We start from the raw sequence: 16,842 nt of genomic DNA on the forward strand, positions 1-16,842 counted from the left end.
GGCAAAGCACTGCTCAAACAACAACAACAACATGACGATTCAAAATATACTCGAATACATCAAGATTCTCTTTACATTTCATCACAATCCTGTTTTAATCACTTAAGTGGTTTTAAAATATTAACAGAACAAAAAACGAGGCAACAATTTTATAATACTTAATTTTGAGGTATTTTCCGCTTTCTGATTTAGTTTTTTTGTACAATTTTTCTTTACAGATCGCTGCTGAAGTAGCTGCACCATTAGCCAAAACAGATGAGATTGTACTGATTGGCGGTAATGATAATTTAACAAACGATGTCACGCGTTTAGTGGCACAACTACCACCATCTATCAATGCATTGACCGGTGTGGATCTGTCGAAGGTGCTGTCGAAAATACCTGGAGCCAAGGCGTGAAATTCAATGCAACATTCAAGTATGCAAACGCCGCAAGACGTCAGATCGATGATGTTGATGACGTAAAATTTAATGCATAATGGAATAACGATGATGGAATGCGAAAAATAAAAAATGATAATTAAATAAAAATTAAAAAAAATATTAAAATAAGAAAAAGGGACAGAGATACAAATTTAAAAGTATATAAAAAAAAAACATAATTACACAGAAAAATTATAAACAAAACGAAAAAAATTAATACAAAATTTAAACAGAGGAATGATATTTTTAGTAAATAAAAACATTAAAGTCTAAATAAGTGAAAATATGTAAAGCATTTTGAACAATCCAAAAAAATGCGAGTAATACAAAGACTTGCATAAGTGACCATTTCAGATTTTCGATTTTCTAATATATATATACTATAACTTATATATACTATATTGTCAATGTACAGCACATGATTACAAAAAAAAAACGTAATATTATATATACATAATATTATAATATACTAACAATTGAAAAACTTGTATTTTCAAGAAAGGGATGATATTTTGCAATTTCAATTACATAATAACTATAATTTACTTTTTCACACACCCCCAACTTAATTTCAATCGTTATTTTAAAAAAATGTATGTTCGAATTTGTTATTATGTATATCAAATGTTAAATATTTGAACATTGTATTAATATATATTATTGTTTTGTTATTGACCTTAAAATACTTACGTACACATAAATAGATATGATTTCGTCAATATAAGATAAATATTTGAAATTGAGTACATCATTTGTTAACTATAATTTTTCCTCTTCACTCCAAATATGAAATCATATCCTTAAGTAGAAAAAATCCTTAATTGTTTTAATTATTATTCCTGTTAAAAGTTACTCATTTCTGAATCCTCCACACTTTCAAATAATACTATGTGGGCCCCTTGAATCTACAGATATACTTCCCGGAAGAATTACTCTTTTTTCGACTTTGTGTTAACCATTAAATGTTCTATATTATATTAAAGTCCCGGGTACCTAGCATAAAATGGAGCAACATTTTTCAAATTCAAAATACGTTGAAAGTGAAAAAATATGTAAAGGGTATTCTCTCAATCTAGAAACCATAGAAAAGGTAGAAATATTCCATTTTACCAGTGCTGCTCAAAATTTTTTTATATTGAAGTGCAAACCTAAATACATGTACAAAAGTATATATACATTGGCATTTTTTTTTTTTTTTTTGTATTTCAAAAATAAAAATAAACTTTCTAAATGTTCAAAAAGCTCAAAAGTTCCAATATATCGATTGTTTCAAAATTTCGTAAATCGCCTTATCATCACAATACTCAAAAGCAATTAAACTAAATTCTCAAAATCCAGCATAACAACTTCACTCATTCAGAGCATCTCCACCAACTTTTTCACGATACCTGAATTATTACCGGAGTTACAGCTCGTGATGAAAAACTAAGTCTAAAAAGGGCGGAGTGTAGGGTTTGTTTATAATTTTAACTTTACAATATTTTACTTTGTAATTTTGTTATTATTTTTAAATGTATTCATGTATTTTTGGTTTTCAATTTTGAATTTGGTGACTTCAAAAATTTACATTCTTGTGAAAATTCAATTTTTGTACTAACGATTAAATTAAAAATATATTAATTATTACATAAAAATAGTTCCTTTTTTATTTCAATATTGGAACTACAATTGGCGATCCCGCCTTTTGTCGAGTGCAGTAATTGTTTTTTGAATGTGGGATAATCGTATCCATATCGGTATTCGTGTATAATTTCTTGGCATTATAACGGTTTAACATAGAAGAACTAATATTAACATAGAAGAACTAATATTAACATAGAAGAACTAATATTACAGCAAATTTTTAGATGCAGTTGCAGATACATTTAGGAGCTTATATTACAACAAATTTTATGATGATATACAAACATTTTATTCACAATTAGTCACTACGATTATTGTTCTCAACGCTATTAGCTGTGTGCGTCTTCGTACATACCGTGTATGTTGCTGCGCCTAGAATTAAAATAGAGCTGATTTCATAGCAATAACGACCATTGATTATATCAACTTTAACAACCTCTGATGTTATCAATGACACTTCCGTCACTTTCGTTATCGTTATTGTTAATAAAGTAAGAATTACACAACGTAAATGATACTTCTGATATACTACTAGCAACAATTTCATCTTCCTGCATCTCAAAAACAATTTCATATTGATAATAAATCTCGAGTAATTAAGCCAATTTATTTACATTCAATTGGTAACTTATATAGGACTATTTACATACCATAAGGTAGTAGCAAAATTAAAAAAATTTAAATTGTGAACTCCTCCTTCAATTCAGTATAGTATTTATTTAATATAAATTATATAACTGTTTTACTGATTTAGATTAATTTTGTTTTATTGATTTTCTAACAGGGAACGACTTTTTGTCATCCCTTGTCAAATTTGCTATTTTATTCTCTAACTTTCTTTTTCAAAACGGTTAATATGTTTCACTCCCCACACAACAATACACACAACATACAAACTACAAACCCTTTTGCCACATTGATGCGAGGCGGATGTTACAATCATCATCCTCATACGCCTCCATACATCCCACCAGAAGCCCACCCTACCTCGGACCGCTCGTTTATTTCGGAGTTGAGCAGGTCCCCTTTCTTACCTTTGCTCCTCGCGATTCCACACTAAATCAGCAAACCATATTCCAATTTCTTTTCATGCTTTAAACAGGTATTTTAATCGACAAGAAACATGCTTAACAGATTTATCTCTTTACAATCATAAATCAAACAGACACTTATATTTACTCTCGAATGCTACGCATGACACATGTGTATAAGTGAATTTGACAATCTTACAGTATATATCTCATTATTTTAAAATTTCTTCAACGGATTTTCTTTATGTGATTTATTAACCATGAGTTCTGTCACAGCAACAAAAAATTACTTTACACCCATGGTCATGCAAAAGAAAACTTATATAAAATATTACAATCGTTTGTTTTCTTCTGTGTCGGCACAAAAAAAAACCAAACCCTTCGCCTAGCTCAAGATGAGCACTACTTTTAATACAACACCCAAATCCTACAGCCTACCTAAAAGAGCTCTCTTCGGTGGAAAATGGATATTTGGGGCAGATGGATATTCCAGCGATAAGGAAACTCTTGCGATCTTGGGACCCCGGTTTGGTGATTTCGTGTGTCCGACTATCATCAATTTGACATTAAATACCAAAAATTGCAACATCAATTAATACACTACGTATACATATATATATTTTTATTTATCTTAACAGAAACTGCCTTCATTTGCTTGTTGGGTTACATTAACCAAAAGCTTTTTTACACGAACTTTGCTGTCTTCACCTCACGTGGTTTTAGAGGCACTGTTGTACGCCTCTATGCTGGTGAAAAGTGTTTATGGTAGATTTCCGAAAAAAATTTCCCTGGCGCAGACCAAAAGCTTTTGTTTATTGACGGGTGGTGTTCAACACTGTTTAACTGCTGTCCCTGCGTATTCCACATCCATCATGCGCGTTAGCCAAAAACTCTGTAATTTTCGTGCCGGCCGGAATCCTAGGCCTTTCGCCTTGAAAATAACTTTTTCCGGACGACCGCGGGTTTCTTTATGGGCGTTTTGCCCCGCCGCACATAAATTTTCAACACCAAAAAAAAAAAACACTGTACGATTTTGTCCTTACTGGACCTCGCGCCAGGGATATATATATAAATATACAACTTAATAAAATTGTTTACGCGATCCTGCGCGCAGTCAACATAATCACCTTTAATGACACAGCTATTCTCTTCTTTTAACCCCTTTATATAGGCAATAGCTAAACAGCAACACCGTTTCTAGTTGCCGTTTCTATTGTTTTACATTCCAGCCAACAACGAACATGTCTCCCTATATCCATCTTTTTCCTAAGCCCTAGCCCACCGTACCTACATTTCGTCATATGGCAACCTTCTGACATGGAGCTTGTACTTTACCTGTGGTGAGAAAGTTGTTGCTGTCATTTGTTTTAACATTTCACGGCGCAGACCGCATTAAAAGAAAACAAACCCCACATAAAATATATAGATAAAATATATAAATATATACAAAGTCGTCGGCGAGAACATGCGTCTTCAGTCACTCTGGCAAACAAGCGGCTCACTCCACGGATAAAGATATGGGACAAAATCCAGAACGGAGGTTCGCGATTGATGCACGCACAGCAGATGAAAGCACTGTCGAGCAAAGCCCATTGCTACGTATACCAATGCTGGCATCTACACTCACATCTATGCTGTGGGGACCCTTGGATGAAACAATAAGCATAGGGCACGAAAATGGCCAAATTTCTGTTTGGGATATACGGGAGGGTGGTCGTGAGATTAATTCAATAAATGATCATACGGCTGTTAAAAACGATATGCAGATAAATAAAGATGGTATTCTGTTTGTTACTGCATCCAAAGATGCAGCAGCGAAGCTATTTGACTTGAAATCACTGATGTGTCTGAAGACCTATAAAACAGAATGGCCTGTACACTCGGCTGCAATCAGCTCAATTATGGACCATGTTGTCTTGGGTGGTGGACAAGACGCCATGGAGGTGACAACAACATCAACCTGGTTGTTGTTGTTGTTGTAGCAATGCTCGCCCCACCTAATAGCCGCGACCGATCACAAATTGTCATCAATATCCTCTAACGGGAGTCCAAGGAAACTTGCTGTTTCAACAGGGGTGGACCATAAGGAAAGGGGTGTTAGAGGCGTTGGTTCCACATTACAATTAAGGAGATGGTTGGTGTCATGTGGGGACACATTGCAAGCGGGGCATACATTTTGTATGTCGGGGTTGATTCTAGATAGGTAAGAGTTTAACCTGTTACAGTATCCAGAACGAAGTTGAGCAAGAGTGACACGCGTTTCCCTGGGGAGTATGCGTTCCTCTTCCGCGAGTTCTGGATATTTTTCTTCAAGTACTGGATTCACCGGGCAATTCCCGACATAAAGGTCCGACGCCTGTCTATGGAGTTCACCAAGGACCTGCTTGTGTTTTTCCGCTTCGTACGGCTGGGTTCTAAGGTGCCGTATTTCCTCAAAATGCTTACGGAGATGACTCCTTAGGCCCCTAGGCGGTGCTGGTTCGTCAATCAGATGTCTGTTGGGATGCCCAGGTTTCTGGGTATTCAACAGAAACTGTTTGGTCAGCATCTCATTTCTCTCCCTGATGGGGAGTATTCTCGCCTCATTATGCAGATGGTGTTCTGGGGACATAAGAAGACAGCCCGTGGCGATTCTGAGAGCAGTATTTTGGCAGGCCTGTAGTTTCTTCCAGTGGGTAGTTTTTAGGCTTGGCGACCATATGGGTGACGCGTAGCACGTAATCGGCTGGCTAATTGCTTTGTATGTGGTCATGAGCGTTTCTTTATCTTTTCCCCAGGTACTGCCACCAAGGGATTTGAGGATTTTATTACGGCTCTGAATTCTCGGAACAATTGCGGTTGCGTGCGCACCAAAATGCAGATCCTGATCAAACGTCACACCCAAGATTTTGGGGTGTAGGACAGTCGGTAGCGTAGTGCCATCGACGTGGATGTTCAATATGGTCGACATTTGGGGCGTCCATGTTGTAAATAAGGTCGCGGAAGATTTAGTCGGTGACAATGCCAGGTTTCGCGAGGCGAAAAAACTGGAGAGATCAGGGAGATAGCCGTTTATTTTATTGCATAGCTCATCGATCTCTGGGCCTGGGCCTGTGGCCATTATTGTGCAGTCATCGGCGTAGGAAACGATTGTGACTCCTTCCGGTGGTGAAGGTAGCTTAGATATGTAGAAATTAAACAAAAGTGGGGATAGGACACCACCCTGTGGCACCCCTTGTTTAATTCTCCTTGGTTTTGATGTTTCGTTTCTGAATTGCACCGATGCCTGCCGACCACCCAGATAATTTGCGGTCCACCTTTTAAGACATGGGGGAAGGGTAGACCCTTCCAGGTCTTGCAGTAATGAGCCATGGTTGACCGTATCAAAGGCTTTTGATAGGTCTAGCGCTACGAGTACTGTTCTATGGTGGGGGTATTGATTCCAACCGCAATTTATCTGGGTGCTAATGACATTTAGCGCGGAGGTAGTGCTATAGAGTTTTCTGAAGCCATGCTGATGAGGGGCTAGCTGCAAATGTGCTTGGAAATAAGGGAGCAAAATGGCTTCAAGCGTCTTTGCCACTGGCGATAGGAGAGATATCGGACGATATGACTCACCTACGTTAGCTGGTTTCCCAGGCTTTAGTAGCGGGACCACCTTGGCCATTTTCCATTTCTCGGGTATGGCAAAGGTGGAGAGAGACAGGTTGAAGACATGCGCTAAATATTTGAAACCCTCTTTCCCTAGGTTTTTAAGCATCGGCATGGCTATGCCGTCTGGGCCCACTGCTTTGGATGGTTTAGCGCGACCAATGGCGTCCTCAACCTCTCTAGCGGTGATGGTGATTGGTGACGCGCTGAATTTGTGTTTATGTGCGTGTCTATTGGCTCTCCGTCTATCGTTGTCGACCGTAGGATGCATTATATATTGTCGGCAGAAAGCGCTCGCGCATTTTTCCGCATCCGACAGCACCTTATCGCCAAAGGTGATGGAAACTTTGTCTTTGTGCTTAGTCGGATTCGATAGGGACTTTACGGTGGACCAAAGTTTACCTACACCGGTAGAGAGGTTACAACCTCTTAGGTGCTCTTCCCATTTCGCCCGCTTGTGTTCGTCCACAAGCAATCTGATGCGTTGGTTTATATCCCTTATTTGGGGGTCGCCTGGATCAAGCTGTCTTATAAGGTCGCGTTCCCTCGCTAAGCTCGCGGCCTCCGCCGGGAAGTGGGGCCGGATTTCGGGAATTCTCCCGGCGGGAATGAAATGTGCCGAGGCGGATTCAATGACCTTACGGAAGGCACGCTCCCCTTGGCGGGCATCAGTCGGGATAGGGAGGGCATCAAAGCTGCTGTCTGTTGCAGATTTATATTCTTCCCACTTTCCTTTTTTGAATTTTATGAAAGTGCATTTTTCGGAGACCTGGTGTTTTTCCATGACGGCCACCCCACCCCATGCATCACGAGCGGTCCAAGGTAGCGTATATCTTGCGGACGCCCAAACGTGGGGAACACCCACCCTGACAAAGCAATTTAAATGACTCACTAATTGATTTACCGAATGAGAATTTTTCTGATCATATTTCGAATCCTTACGAATATATAAGATCAAATGAAATTTCCGCAACATCAATTAAACTTCCACAATTTTGGACTAGTTGTCCAGAAGCTTGGTTTATCCATGCAGAAACACAATTTAGTACTAAAAATATAACGCAAGAGAACACAAAATATGAACATATTATTACCGCGCTTCCACAGGAAGTAATTTTAACGGTTTTAGATTTTATTCAAAATCCCCCCCAAGTTAATAAGTTTTCTGAACTTAAGAAAATCTTAATAGAAAGGTATTCATTAAGTGAAAGTTCAAAACTAGATAAAATTTTTAGTGATTCTGAGATGGGAGATCGTAAACCCTCAGAATTTTATCGATCATTGATTTTACTTGCCGGTTCAAATTTCAGTGAAAATATTCTTAAAAAGATTTGGATAAGAAAACTTCCCAAAAATTTAAATGCGATTTTAGCTAGTTCCAATTCAACTAATATAAATGAATTGACAAAACTCGCTGATAATATTTGAGAAGTCATAAATAAAAATGAAGTATATTCGGTTAACGCGGTTTCGAATTTAGTAGCGCAAAATTCTGTTGTTGAAAATTTGGTTAAAACTATTTCTTTGATGTTTGAAAATTTTCAAAAACTTTCTTTAGAATTATCTGAAATAAAAACTCAAGTTTATCAAAATCAATCTAGATCACGGTCGAATTCCAGAAATTATTTTAGAAATTCATTTAGACGTCGTTCCAATTCGCGTAATAATCCAAATTGGCTGTGTAGATTTCACTACAAGTTTGGAAGTAATGCCCGAAATTGTGAACAACCGTGTTCTTATAATAAAAATAAAGATTCAACAAACTAAATTCAACCGTTGTTGCAGCGACGAACAACGGTAATTTGGAATTTTCAACTCGTCGCTTGTTCATTTTTGATAAAGATAATAAACTACATTTTTTGATCGATAGTGGAGCAGAAATTTCAGTGTTACCATTGTGTAAATTTCCACATACGAAACGTACAGATATAATTCTTACAGCAGCTAATGGTTCAACAATTTCCACTGTTTAGGCCCAATGCCTAAACCGGCAAATTGATTCTGCGTTTCAGTCTTTCAGTTATAAAGGAACATTCAGACCCTGAATCAATTAATGCCCGCGCGGAGAAGTCGGTACCATTATGGTGAATGTGTACGCGAGCAGTTCCTAATAGCACACCTGTGCTGGAATTCGTATGACAGGATGTCACATTTTTGTTCCCGTTTGAACCTGGTTTTTCTTATTCCTGTCTCGCTAATGCCTGTCTAGAAGTAGAGGGCCTATTATCGTAGGAGTGTTGGGGCGGGTTGTAGGTGGTGTTTTTCTGTAGGGTATCCGCATGCAGGAGCGTATGGTGACGAGAGTGGCACGTATTGCAGTTGTAGGAACTGGTGCATCTGGTCACTGTGTGTCCTGGGGATAGACAATTCAGACAACCACTTGTAGAGTTTATGAATTTAATCCTTTCTGGAGGGGTTAACTCGCAAAAGCGTGAACAGTTTCGTAATCTGTGCTCTGCGGACTTGCACATTTTACACATTGCCTTTGACGTCGGTCTGGATACCTTTGTTTGAAAGGCACCAAGTCTTTTCGTAGGGGGTTCTGTTGATTGTCGCAACGTGTTTGGTTTTTGCACTTTCGAAGTGGCATGCCCTGTAAAACCAGACACTGTTTCAAGTGTCTGAAACCGATTAGACAGGAATTTATCCATATCCTCCCACTTGGATATGTCCATTTTATGGTCTATACTTTGCTCCCATAGAGCCAACGTGCTCTCTGGTAGCTTGGTTGAGCAGAGATAAGTCAGGATTGCATCCCAATTGGAAGTGTCAATTTTGTGGCATTTGAGGGACGAAATACAATTATTTATATCATTTTGCAGCTTTTTTATTGAACTGCCACACTCACTTTCTACCTTTTTTAAGTTAAATAAAATTTGTAGTTGTGTGTTAACTAAGATACGTTTGTTTTCGTATCTTTCACACAAGTTTTTCCAGGCCATCTCGAAACCTTCATATGTGAGAGGGCATTTTTTAACGATATCTTTTGCTTCGCCCTGCGTTTTGTTGTTGAGATGGAATAACTTTTCCACCCCTTTCAAGCTGGAATTGTTTATATAAATTGCCGTGAAAAGGTCGCGAAAAGTTGGCCAAGACAGATAATCCCCTTTAAAAACTTCCGTGTCGCAAGCAGGGAGGCGAATTTTATGCGCATGAGGTTCTTGCTCAGGGTTGACGTTCTTGTCCGCTTTCTTGTATTTTTCAGCCTCAGCAGATATAGACGCTAGGCATCGCATGTAGATTGCGTATGCTGCTTTTTGCTTTTTTCTTACCGCCATAACGTCATCCCCTGACACCTCCTCAGATCCTAGTAGCGAATCAAACGCAGACTTTACCTTCTTCCACAAGGACCGCAACTCTTCCTGCTGTATCGCAAGGGTGTGTTTGCTATGGTCGCTTTCCGGAATAAGGCTGTAATCTGTATCAAACTCTGCGATTAATTCTACCAGTCTGATGTAGGTTGCCATGGTCTTATTTGAATTTATTAAAGAAATAATTGCTGATTAGAGAAATGGAACGATTTTGAGTAAAAATTCCTGCCCAGCCGTAAATAAACACTATTGAAATTCGAAGCTTTATTATTTCTTTTTATATTGCAGACTTTTTGTCTCGGTAGCGACAACAACAGAGGTTTATTTTTCAACTTTTTCTCACAACAGGGACAACAAAAAAGGATTTATTTTTGGACTTTTTGTCACAGCAGCGAAAACAGCAAAAGATTTAATGTACAAATTTTTGTCTCAGCGGCAACAACAAAAAGGGGACCACTCGCCACCTCCACAAATAATGGGTGTATTTTTGAAGAAGTGAAAAAATGCGTGCGATATTGCAAAACAAGCGCCAAAAAAAGTGTAAAAAGTGTTTGAAAAGTGAAGTGAGCACCGGATTAATTAATTAAATTGAACTTAATTTCGTGTTTGTGAAGTACAAAAAAAACAACAACAACAACCTATTTAGTATGGTGCGGAAAGTGAGGTTAGGTTACCCTCTTCCTTGTGTTGTGTCTGGAAAACCTTACCAGTGGTGGGGGGATAGACCAGATAATCACAAGGACTGAAAATAAAGGCTAACAAGCCGAGTGATTTAACCTTTGAACTTAGAAAAATAAATTGGTGCTCACTAAATCACTTCACTGTTTTCACTTTTATTTTTAATTTTTCGCGCACTACACGGGGTTTTTTTCTTTACTTTGCAAAAAACAACACTCAAAAAAAAAGTGGCAAGAAATATAAACTTACTTTGTTTTTGTGGAAAAATTGATGTGATGGCTGTGGCTCCGGCGGCTGCTAATGTCGTGTATACTATCAAACTTCCAACTTTTTGGTGGTTCTGCTGGACTATGCTGTGACAAATAAAACTTTTGATGATTTTTTTTTTTTTTGTGGCAATTCGTGCAAATTCAGTAGTAGGCAAATGTGCTGTGTTGTGGACTGTATATATAAAGAGGCGCTTTTAGTTCCTGGTGAGGAGGACCAATGTTCGGCCTGAGTGCGTCTGGAACCGGCAGTGGGTAGGCGCACGCGGGTCGATCTCGGGTTGATAGTGCTCTCGAAAGAAAGTAAAAGAACAAAACGCAAAGAGCATTTCCTCGTTATAATAGTGTTTTAATTAGAGTGTAGGAAAATATATACAAGGATACAATATTACCTTTGAGTGTAAAACTGATGACGGTGATACTCGGCGATGTGTGCTGGTTGGCGGTCGATCGAAAAAGAGGCCGGTTGTGCCGTTGATGACAACCGCTAAGCCGCGAAAAGGTCCTCTGGTATTAAGGAGGGGAAAAACCACACACACACCACCCTTACGTATACGTGCATGGGTGCTGACAACCTGCACACACACATGCATGTGTACGCAACGCATGCATGTGCATGCATGCACACAAATGCGGCGTGAGTGTGGGTGGCTGGAAATATTATTAAAACATTAGGGAGGGGCGCCGTCAATCGAGTGAAAGTTAGGCATTGGGCCTAAACATCCACATATGGGAAAAGGCTTTTAAATGTAAATTTAGGTTTAAGACGTGAATTTCCCTTTACATTTTTGATAGCGGATATAGCTAAGCCAATAATTGGAGCAGACTTTCTTTGTAAATATGGTCTCCTTATTGATATGAAACATAAGCGATTAGTGGATCCCTTAACAAATCTTTCGGTCAATACCATTTCTTCTTTTTGTGACATTCCTTTACCAAAGTTATTTGCGGTTGATAATAAATTTACGAAATTATTAAGAGTGTTTCCGTCACTTTTTGCAGAACCAGATTATACGAAACATGTTAAACATACAACGGTACATCGACTTTTAGCGGAAGGTAGTCTTCCATTTTCTAGACCCAGGCGCTTAGATCCGATAAAATACAAAGTCGCTAAAACTGAATTTGATTTTTTAGTTAAAACAGGCATTTGTCGGCCTTCAAATTCTTCAGTAGCATCTCCACTTCACTTAGTACCTAAAAAAGAGTTGAATGACTGGCGTCCTTGCGGTGATTTTAGGAGATTAAATATTGTAACTGTTATCCTTTACCACACATACAAGATTTTAATATGAATCTTCGTAATAAAAATATATTTTCGAAATTAGACTTAGTTAGAGCATATCACCAAATTCCTATGGCTGAGGAAGACATTTATAAAACTGCGATTACAACTCCTTTCGGTATGTTTGAATTCATGCGAATGCCCTTCGGACTTAGAAATTCTGCACAAACTTTCCAAAGACTCATTAACGAAATAGTCAGTGATTTAGATTTTGTATATTCTTATATCGACGACTTATTTATTGCAAGTAAAGACGAAGAACAACATTTAAAACATTTGCGTATACTTTTTCAACGCCTTTCAGAGTACGGTTTAAACATTAAACCAAGTAAATGTACTTTTGGCGTATCAAATATAGACTTTTTAGGACATAATATTTCTGGTACAGGTATTCGACCTTCTGATGAAAATGTAGCAGCTATTCGCAATTTCGAACGTCCGAAATCAGTTAAGCAAGCCCAAAAATGTATAGGCATGGTAAACTATTACCATAGATATATTCCAAAATTAGCAGAATTTACTAACAAAATTTATGATCTAATTAACAGAACAAGTAAGAAACGTGACAAAACTTTAATATGGGACGATATATCGAGTGAAGCTTTTGAATGCATTAAGGATAAATTTGCATCTACGATATTGTTAAATCATTTTAACAAAGATGCCAAATTATCTTTAACAGTAGATGCATCTAATACGGCTATTGGTGGTGTTATACAACAAACATATAATAACAAAATTGAACCTCTTGCATTTTTTTCTAAAAAACTTTCTCCAACCGAAATTAAGTACAGCGCATTTGAAAGGGAATTACTGGCAATTTATTTAAATATAAAACATTTTCGATATCTTTTGGAAGGACGACAATTTACAGTTTTTACGGACCACAAACCTTTAACTACAGCTTTAAATTCAAAAACAGAACGGAGTCCCAGACAAACGAGACATTTGGAGTTTATATATAATTTACTGATGACATACAATACATTAAAGGAGAATCCAATGTTGTAGCAGATACGCTATCTAGAGCTTTCGAGGATAATGCAATACACAATACAGAACTGAATCTCAAAATTTTACAAAGCGAACAACAAAATGACAGAGATTTAAACGAACTAATATCTAAAATACAATTTTTAAATTTGAAGTTAATTAATATACCTATATTAAATTTCAATATTTGGTGTGAAGTTTCTGGAGATACACCTAGACCATTTGTACCGAGTAAATTACGGAAGACGGTATTTGACATGCTGCATGGAATTACACATCCTGGTACAAGAGCTACACGGCGACTCATAATTAAAAAATATTTTTGGCCTAACATGACTAAAGATATTAATAGTTGGTCAAAAGAGTGTCTTAACTGTCAAAAATCCAAAGTTTATCGTCACACAAAGTCTCCTGTTGTCAAAATTCCCATTACTAAGAATAGATTTGAGCATATACATCTAGATATAGTTGGACCGTTACCTATTTCGAAAGCACATCGTTTTATTTTAACAATAATTGATAGATTTACTCGTTGGCCAGAGGCATATGCTCTAAAAGATATTTCAGCGTCAACAATCGCGAACAAATTTTTCAAAGAATATATATCTCGTTTTGGAGTTCCATTGAAAATAACCACCGACCAAGGTAGCCAATTCACATCAAAATTGTTTTTAGAGTTACCCAAATTACTCGGTAGTCATCATATTACTACTTCGGCTTATCACCCTCAAGGAAATGGTATGGTTGAAAGGTTTCATAGGCAGCTAAAAGTTACTATAATGGCTAGAGATGGATCAAACAATTGGTATGACGAGTTACCTGTCATACTACTTAGGTTGCGATCTATTTACAAATAGGATATTTCAGCTACACCAGCGGAAATGGTTTTTGGTCAAAATGTACATTTATCGGGGGAACTTGTTGTTCCATCAGCTGAGAATAATTCATCAACTGAAATTTTAAGTAGTTTACGTGAACATTTTCGGAATATTAAATCAAATTTAAGTCATCATAGAAATTGTGATACAGGAATTTATGTTCCAAAAGATCTTCAAACTTGTAAATTTGCATTTGTTCGAGTTATAGATAAACGCTCATTACAGCAACCATATGAGGAACCTTACAAAATTGTGGAAAAAGAACAAAAATATTTTAAATTGGAAATCAATGATACTATTAAAACTATTCCAATTGACAGATTAAAACTAGCAATAATTGAAACAACAGATACAAACAACACTAACAATACACTTAAAAAGAGAGTTACTTTTAATTTGTTTGATGTTGATTTTTCTTGAAGGGGGAGTATTGTAGGGTTTGTTTATAATTTTAACTTTACAATATTTTACTTTGTAATTTTGTTATTATTTTTAAATGTATTCATGTATTTTTGGTTTTCAATTTTGAATTTGGTGACTTCAAAAATTTTCATTCTTGTGAAAATTCAATTTTTGTACTAACGATTCAATTAAAAATATATTAATTATTACATAAAAATAGTTCCTTTTTTATTTCAATATTGGAACTACACGGAGTTACGCCCATTTTTTAAGATTTTGAATCGATGTTGCTGGCGACCCAAATGTCACTCCAAATACAATATTTGAACGAGTTCGGTTCATTAATATCTAACCTAGGTCGAAAAAGTTCTTCAGCCTGCACCTGTGACGAATTTCATGATGTTCAACTTCCAACTGAGCGCGAAACTCCAGCAAGCCATAGGAAGCGAGATATTTGCGAAGTACTAAATTTTGCGACCCTGGGTCTCAATAGGCGCACATGCGACTTATCATAACTTTTAATAGCATTAACATAATTTCAAAATTAAGACGTATGCAAGTTTCCAAGTCTTATCTCAAATTACGAGGTCAAACCCTTAAATGGCTGGAGTAATTCTTATTTTCTTAATGAATTTAATTTTGAATACACATTTTTCGTAATATTTGTGAATAATTTTTGTTGTCAAATTTTGAGTGCCAATTTGTTTTTTTTTTTTATACCGAAGTACTCATTCATCATATGAAATTGTTCTTGCTTTGCACTTAAATATGAAAATCAAAAACTTCCATTGAGTGCTCTGAATTTTTTTTAAACGGCTTTATTTAGCTTGGCTCTGTCTAACGAGCGTTACGAATTTTGTAACTGAAAAAAGAATAATAGAAAACGTCAACAGAATGAGAACACCTTAAATTTCAATTCATCATGTTCATAACCATGCTACCGTGGATACCCTAAGTATTTTTTATGATCACTCTAAAATTCATCCAAATTCAAAAAAATAATAACAAATAATTACACCGAAATTGCGAAATGTGTTCACTATAAAACCCCAAAATTGTTAAAAAATTTGTATTCACAAAACGTTTAACATAATAATATTTTAGAGAAGGTCAAAACATTAGCTTGATCTTGAAATCCTGGAAGTTTATGCATTAGGAAAAAATATTCAAATATCAACTTAATCAATAACTCTTCATTTATGTGTGTACTATATCTCCTCGGGTTTCGCAGATAAATATAAACATACAACTACATATCTACATATGTATTTGTAATTATGTATCTACCCTAATTACCAAATCTCTTTAAAATTGTGAAAATTTTGTAAATGTCGAATAACAAACACTCGATGATTTGTATATGTAGCTTTTTTACTTGAAAATATTTATGTAAAGTAAAAGTTTACTTATGGACATTTAGCAGTTTTTATATGTATGTACTATGTGAAATTTTAGTAAGAGAAATTTAAAAATAAAATAGTCGATTCAACTAAACAAACCATTTTTACATATTTATTTATTTTTTAAGGTAGTATTCATACCCAAGCCAGGGAAATTAAATAAACTGCCCTCGTAGTATCAGCCAATTAGCCTAAATTCGTTTCTCCTAAAGGGTAGGTAGACAATTTTGGATCAGCATATTTGCGAGGTCAACCTAAACAAACTCCCTCTATGTAAGACTTACACCCCTATTCTGCATTTCGATTACGTTCCCGTTCTACGCTCCGCTTTAATCGAAGTTTGGTATTCTGCATTACGACGGAATCGTAAAGAGAAGAGGAAGAGCAAATGATTTTTCGAAATCAGGTGTTGGTACGGAATGTGTGAACATTGGAACAAAATAAATTAAAGAAAATTTGTAAAAAACACGTTTATATTTTATTATCCACGTCATTTTGTACTAAAAAAAAGCAATAGAATATATTGCCGCAGTGTCATATTTTTTTGAGTGAAGTGCTTTCATAATTGTAAATGTGTTTTTGTCGTTCTTTTGGCCAATTCCCTGCCGTGGCCACCGATTTTTGTTATAACGGATTCCTGCACAAATATAGTTGTCATTTTCTGAATTTTAAGGATGCTAATTTCATTCCACTGGCCAAAAATACTTTATGAAGATTTATTTATTCTTTGCGCATGGATTGTTTACGTTTTCGCTTCACCTTCCTCTACGCCGGCAGCTTGCCTTGGCATATAACTGGACCCAACGAACAGACACAAATTATAGCTGTCTATTATAATGGATTCAATAGCCGCGGCATTATTTATGGAGTTGGAAAGCAACGCATACGAAAATTGCCAGGCGAGAATGGAAAGCAAATATTGC

The 16,842-nt window shown here is 36.5% G+C and overlaps 3 protein-coding genes across 12 annotated transcripts in view; 2 read left to right on the forward strand and 1 right to left on the reverse strand.

The window, feature by feature from the left end:
- The window catches only part of Flo2 (flotillin-2), a 305,802-nt gene extending 303,744 nt beyond the window's left edge, over window positions 1-2,058 (forward strand). For all 10 annotated transcript variants that reach the window (XM_067781781.1, XM_067781780.1, XM_067781782.1 and 7 more), the window contains one exon: window positions 219-2,058. In XM_067781781.1, coding sequence (XP_067637882.1) covers window positions 219-398 — 180 coding nt within the window. In that variant the 3' untranslated portion in view covers window positions 399-2,058. The remainder of the gene's footprint in view (window positions 1-218) is intronic.
- The window catches only part of LOC137249828 (uncharacterized), a 50,645-nt gene that overhangs the window by 20,557 nt on the left and 13,246 nt on the right, over window positions 1-16,842 (reverse strand). The window contains exon 2 of the mRNA XM_067781792.1: window positions 10,945-11,136. Coding sequence (XP_067637893.1) covers window positions 10,945-11,136 — 192 coding nt within the window. The remainder of the gene's footprint in view (window positions 1-10,944; window positions 11,137-16,842) is intronic.
- Window positions 737-5,214, forward strand: LOC137247596 (eukaryotic translation initiation factor 3 subunit I-like). Its single transcript, XM_067778576.1, has 2 exons — window positions 737-742; window positions 4,528-5,214. The coding sequence occupies exons 1-2, from the start codon at window positions 737-739 to the stop codon at window positions 5,056-5,058; spliced, it is 537 nt and encodes a 178-aa protein (XP_067634677.1). The 3' UTR covers window positions 5,059-5,214.

This window comes from Eurosta solidaginis, chromosome 4 (assembly GCF_040869045.1).
Source record: "Eurosta solidaginis isolate ZX-2024a chromosome 4, ASM4086904v1, whole genome shotgun sequence".
Classification (NCBI taxonomy): domain Eukaryota; kingdom Metazoa; phylum Arthropoda; class Insecta; order Diptera; family Tephritidae; genus Eurosta; species Eurosta solidaginis.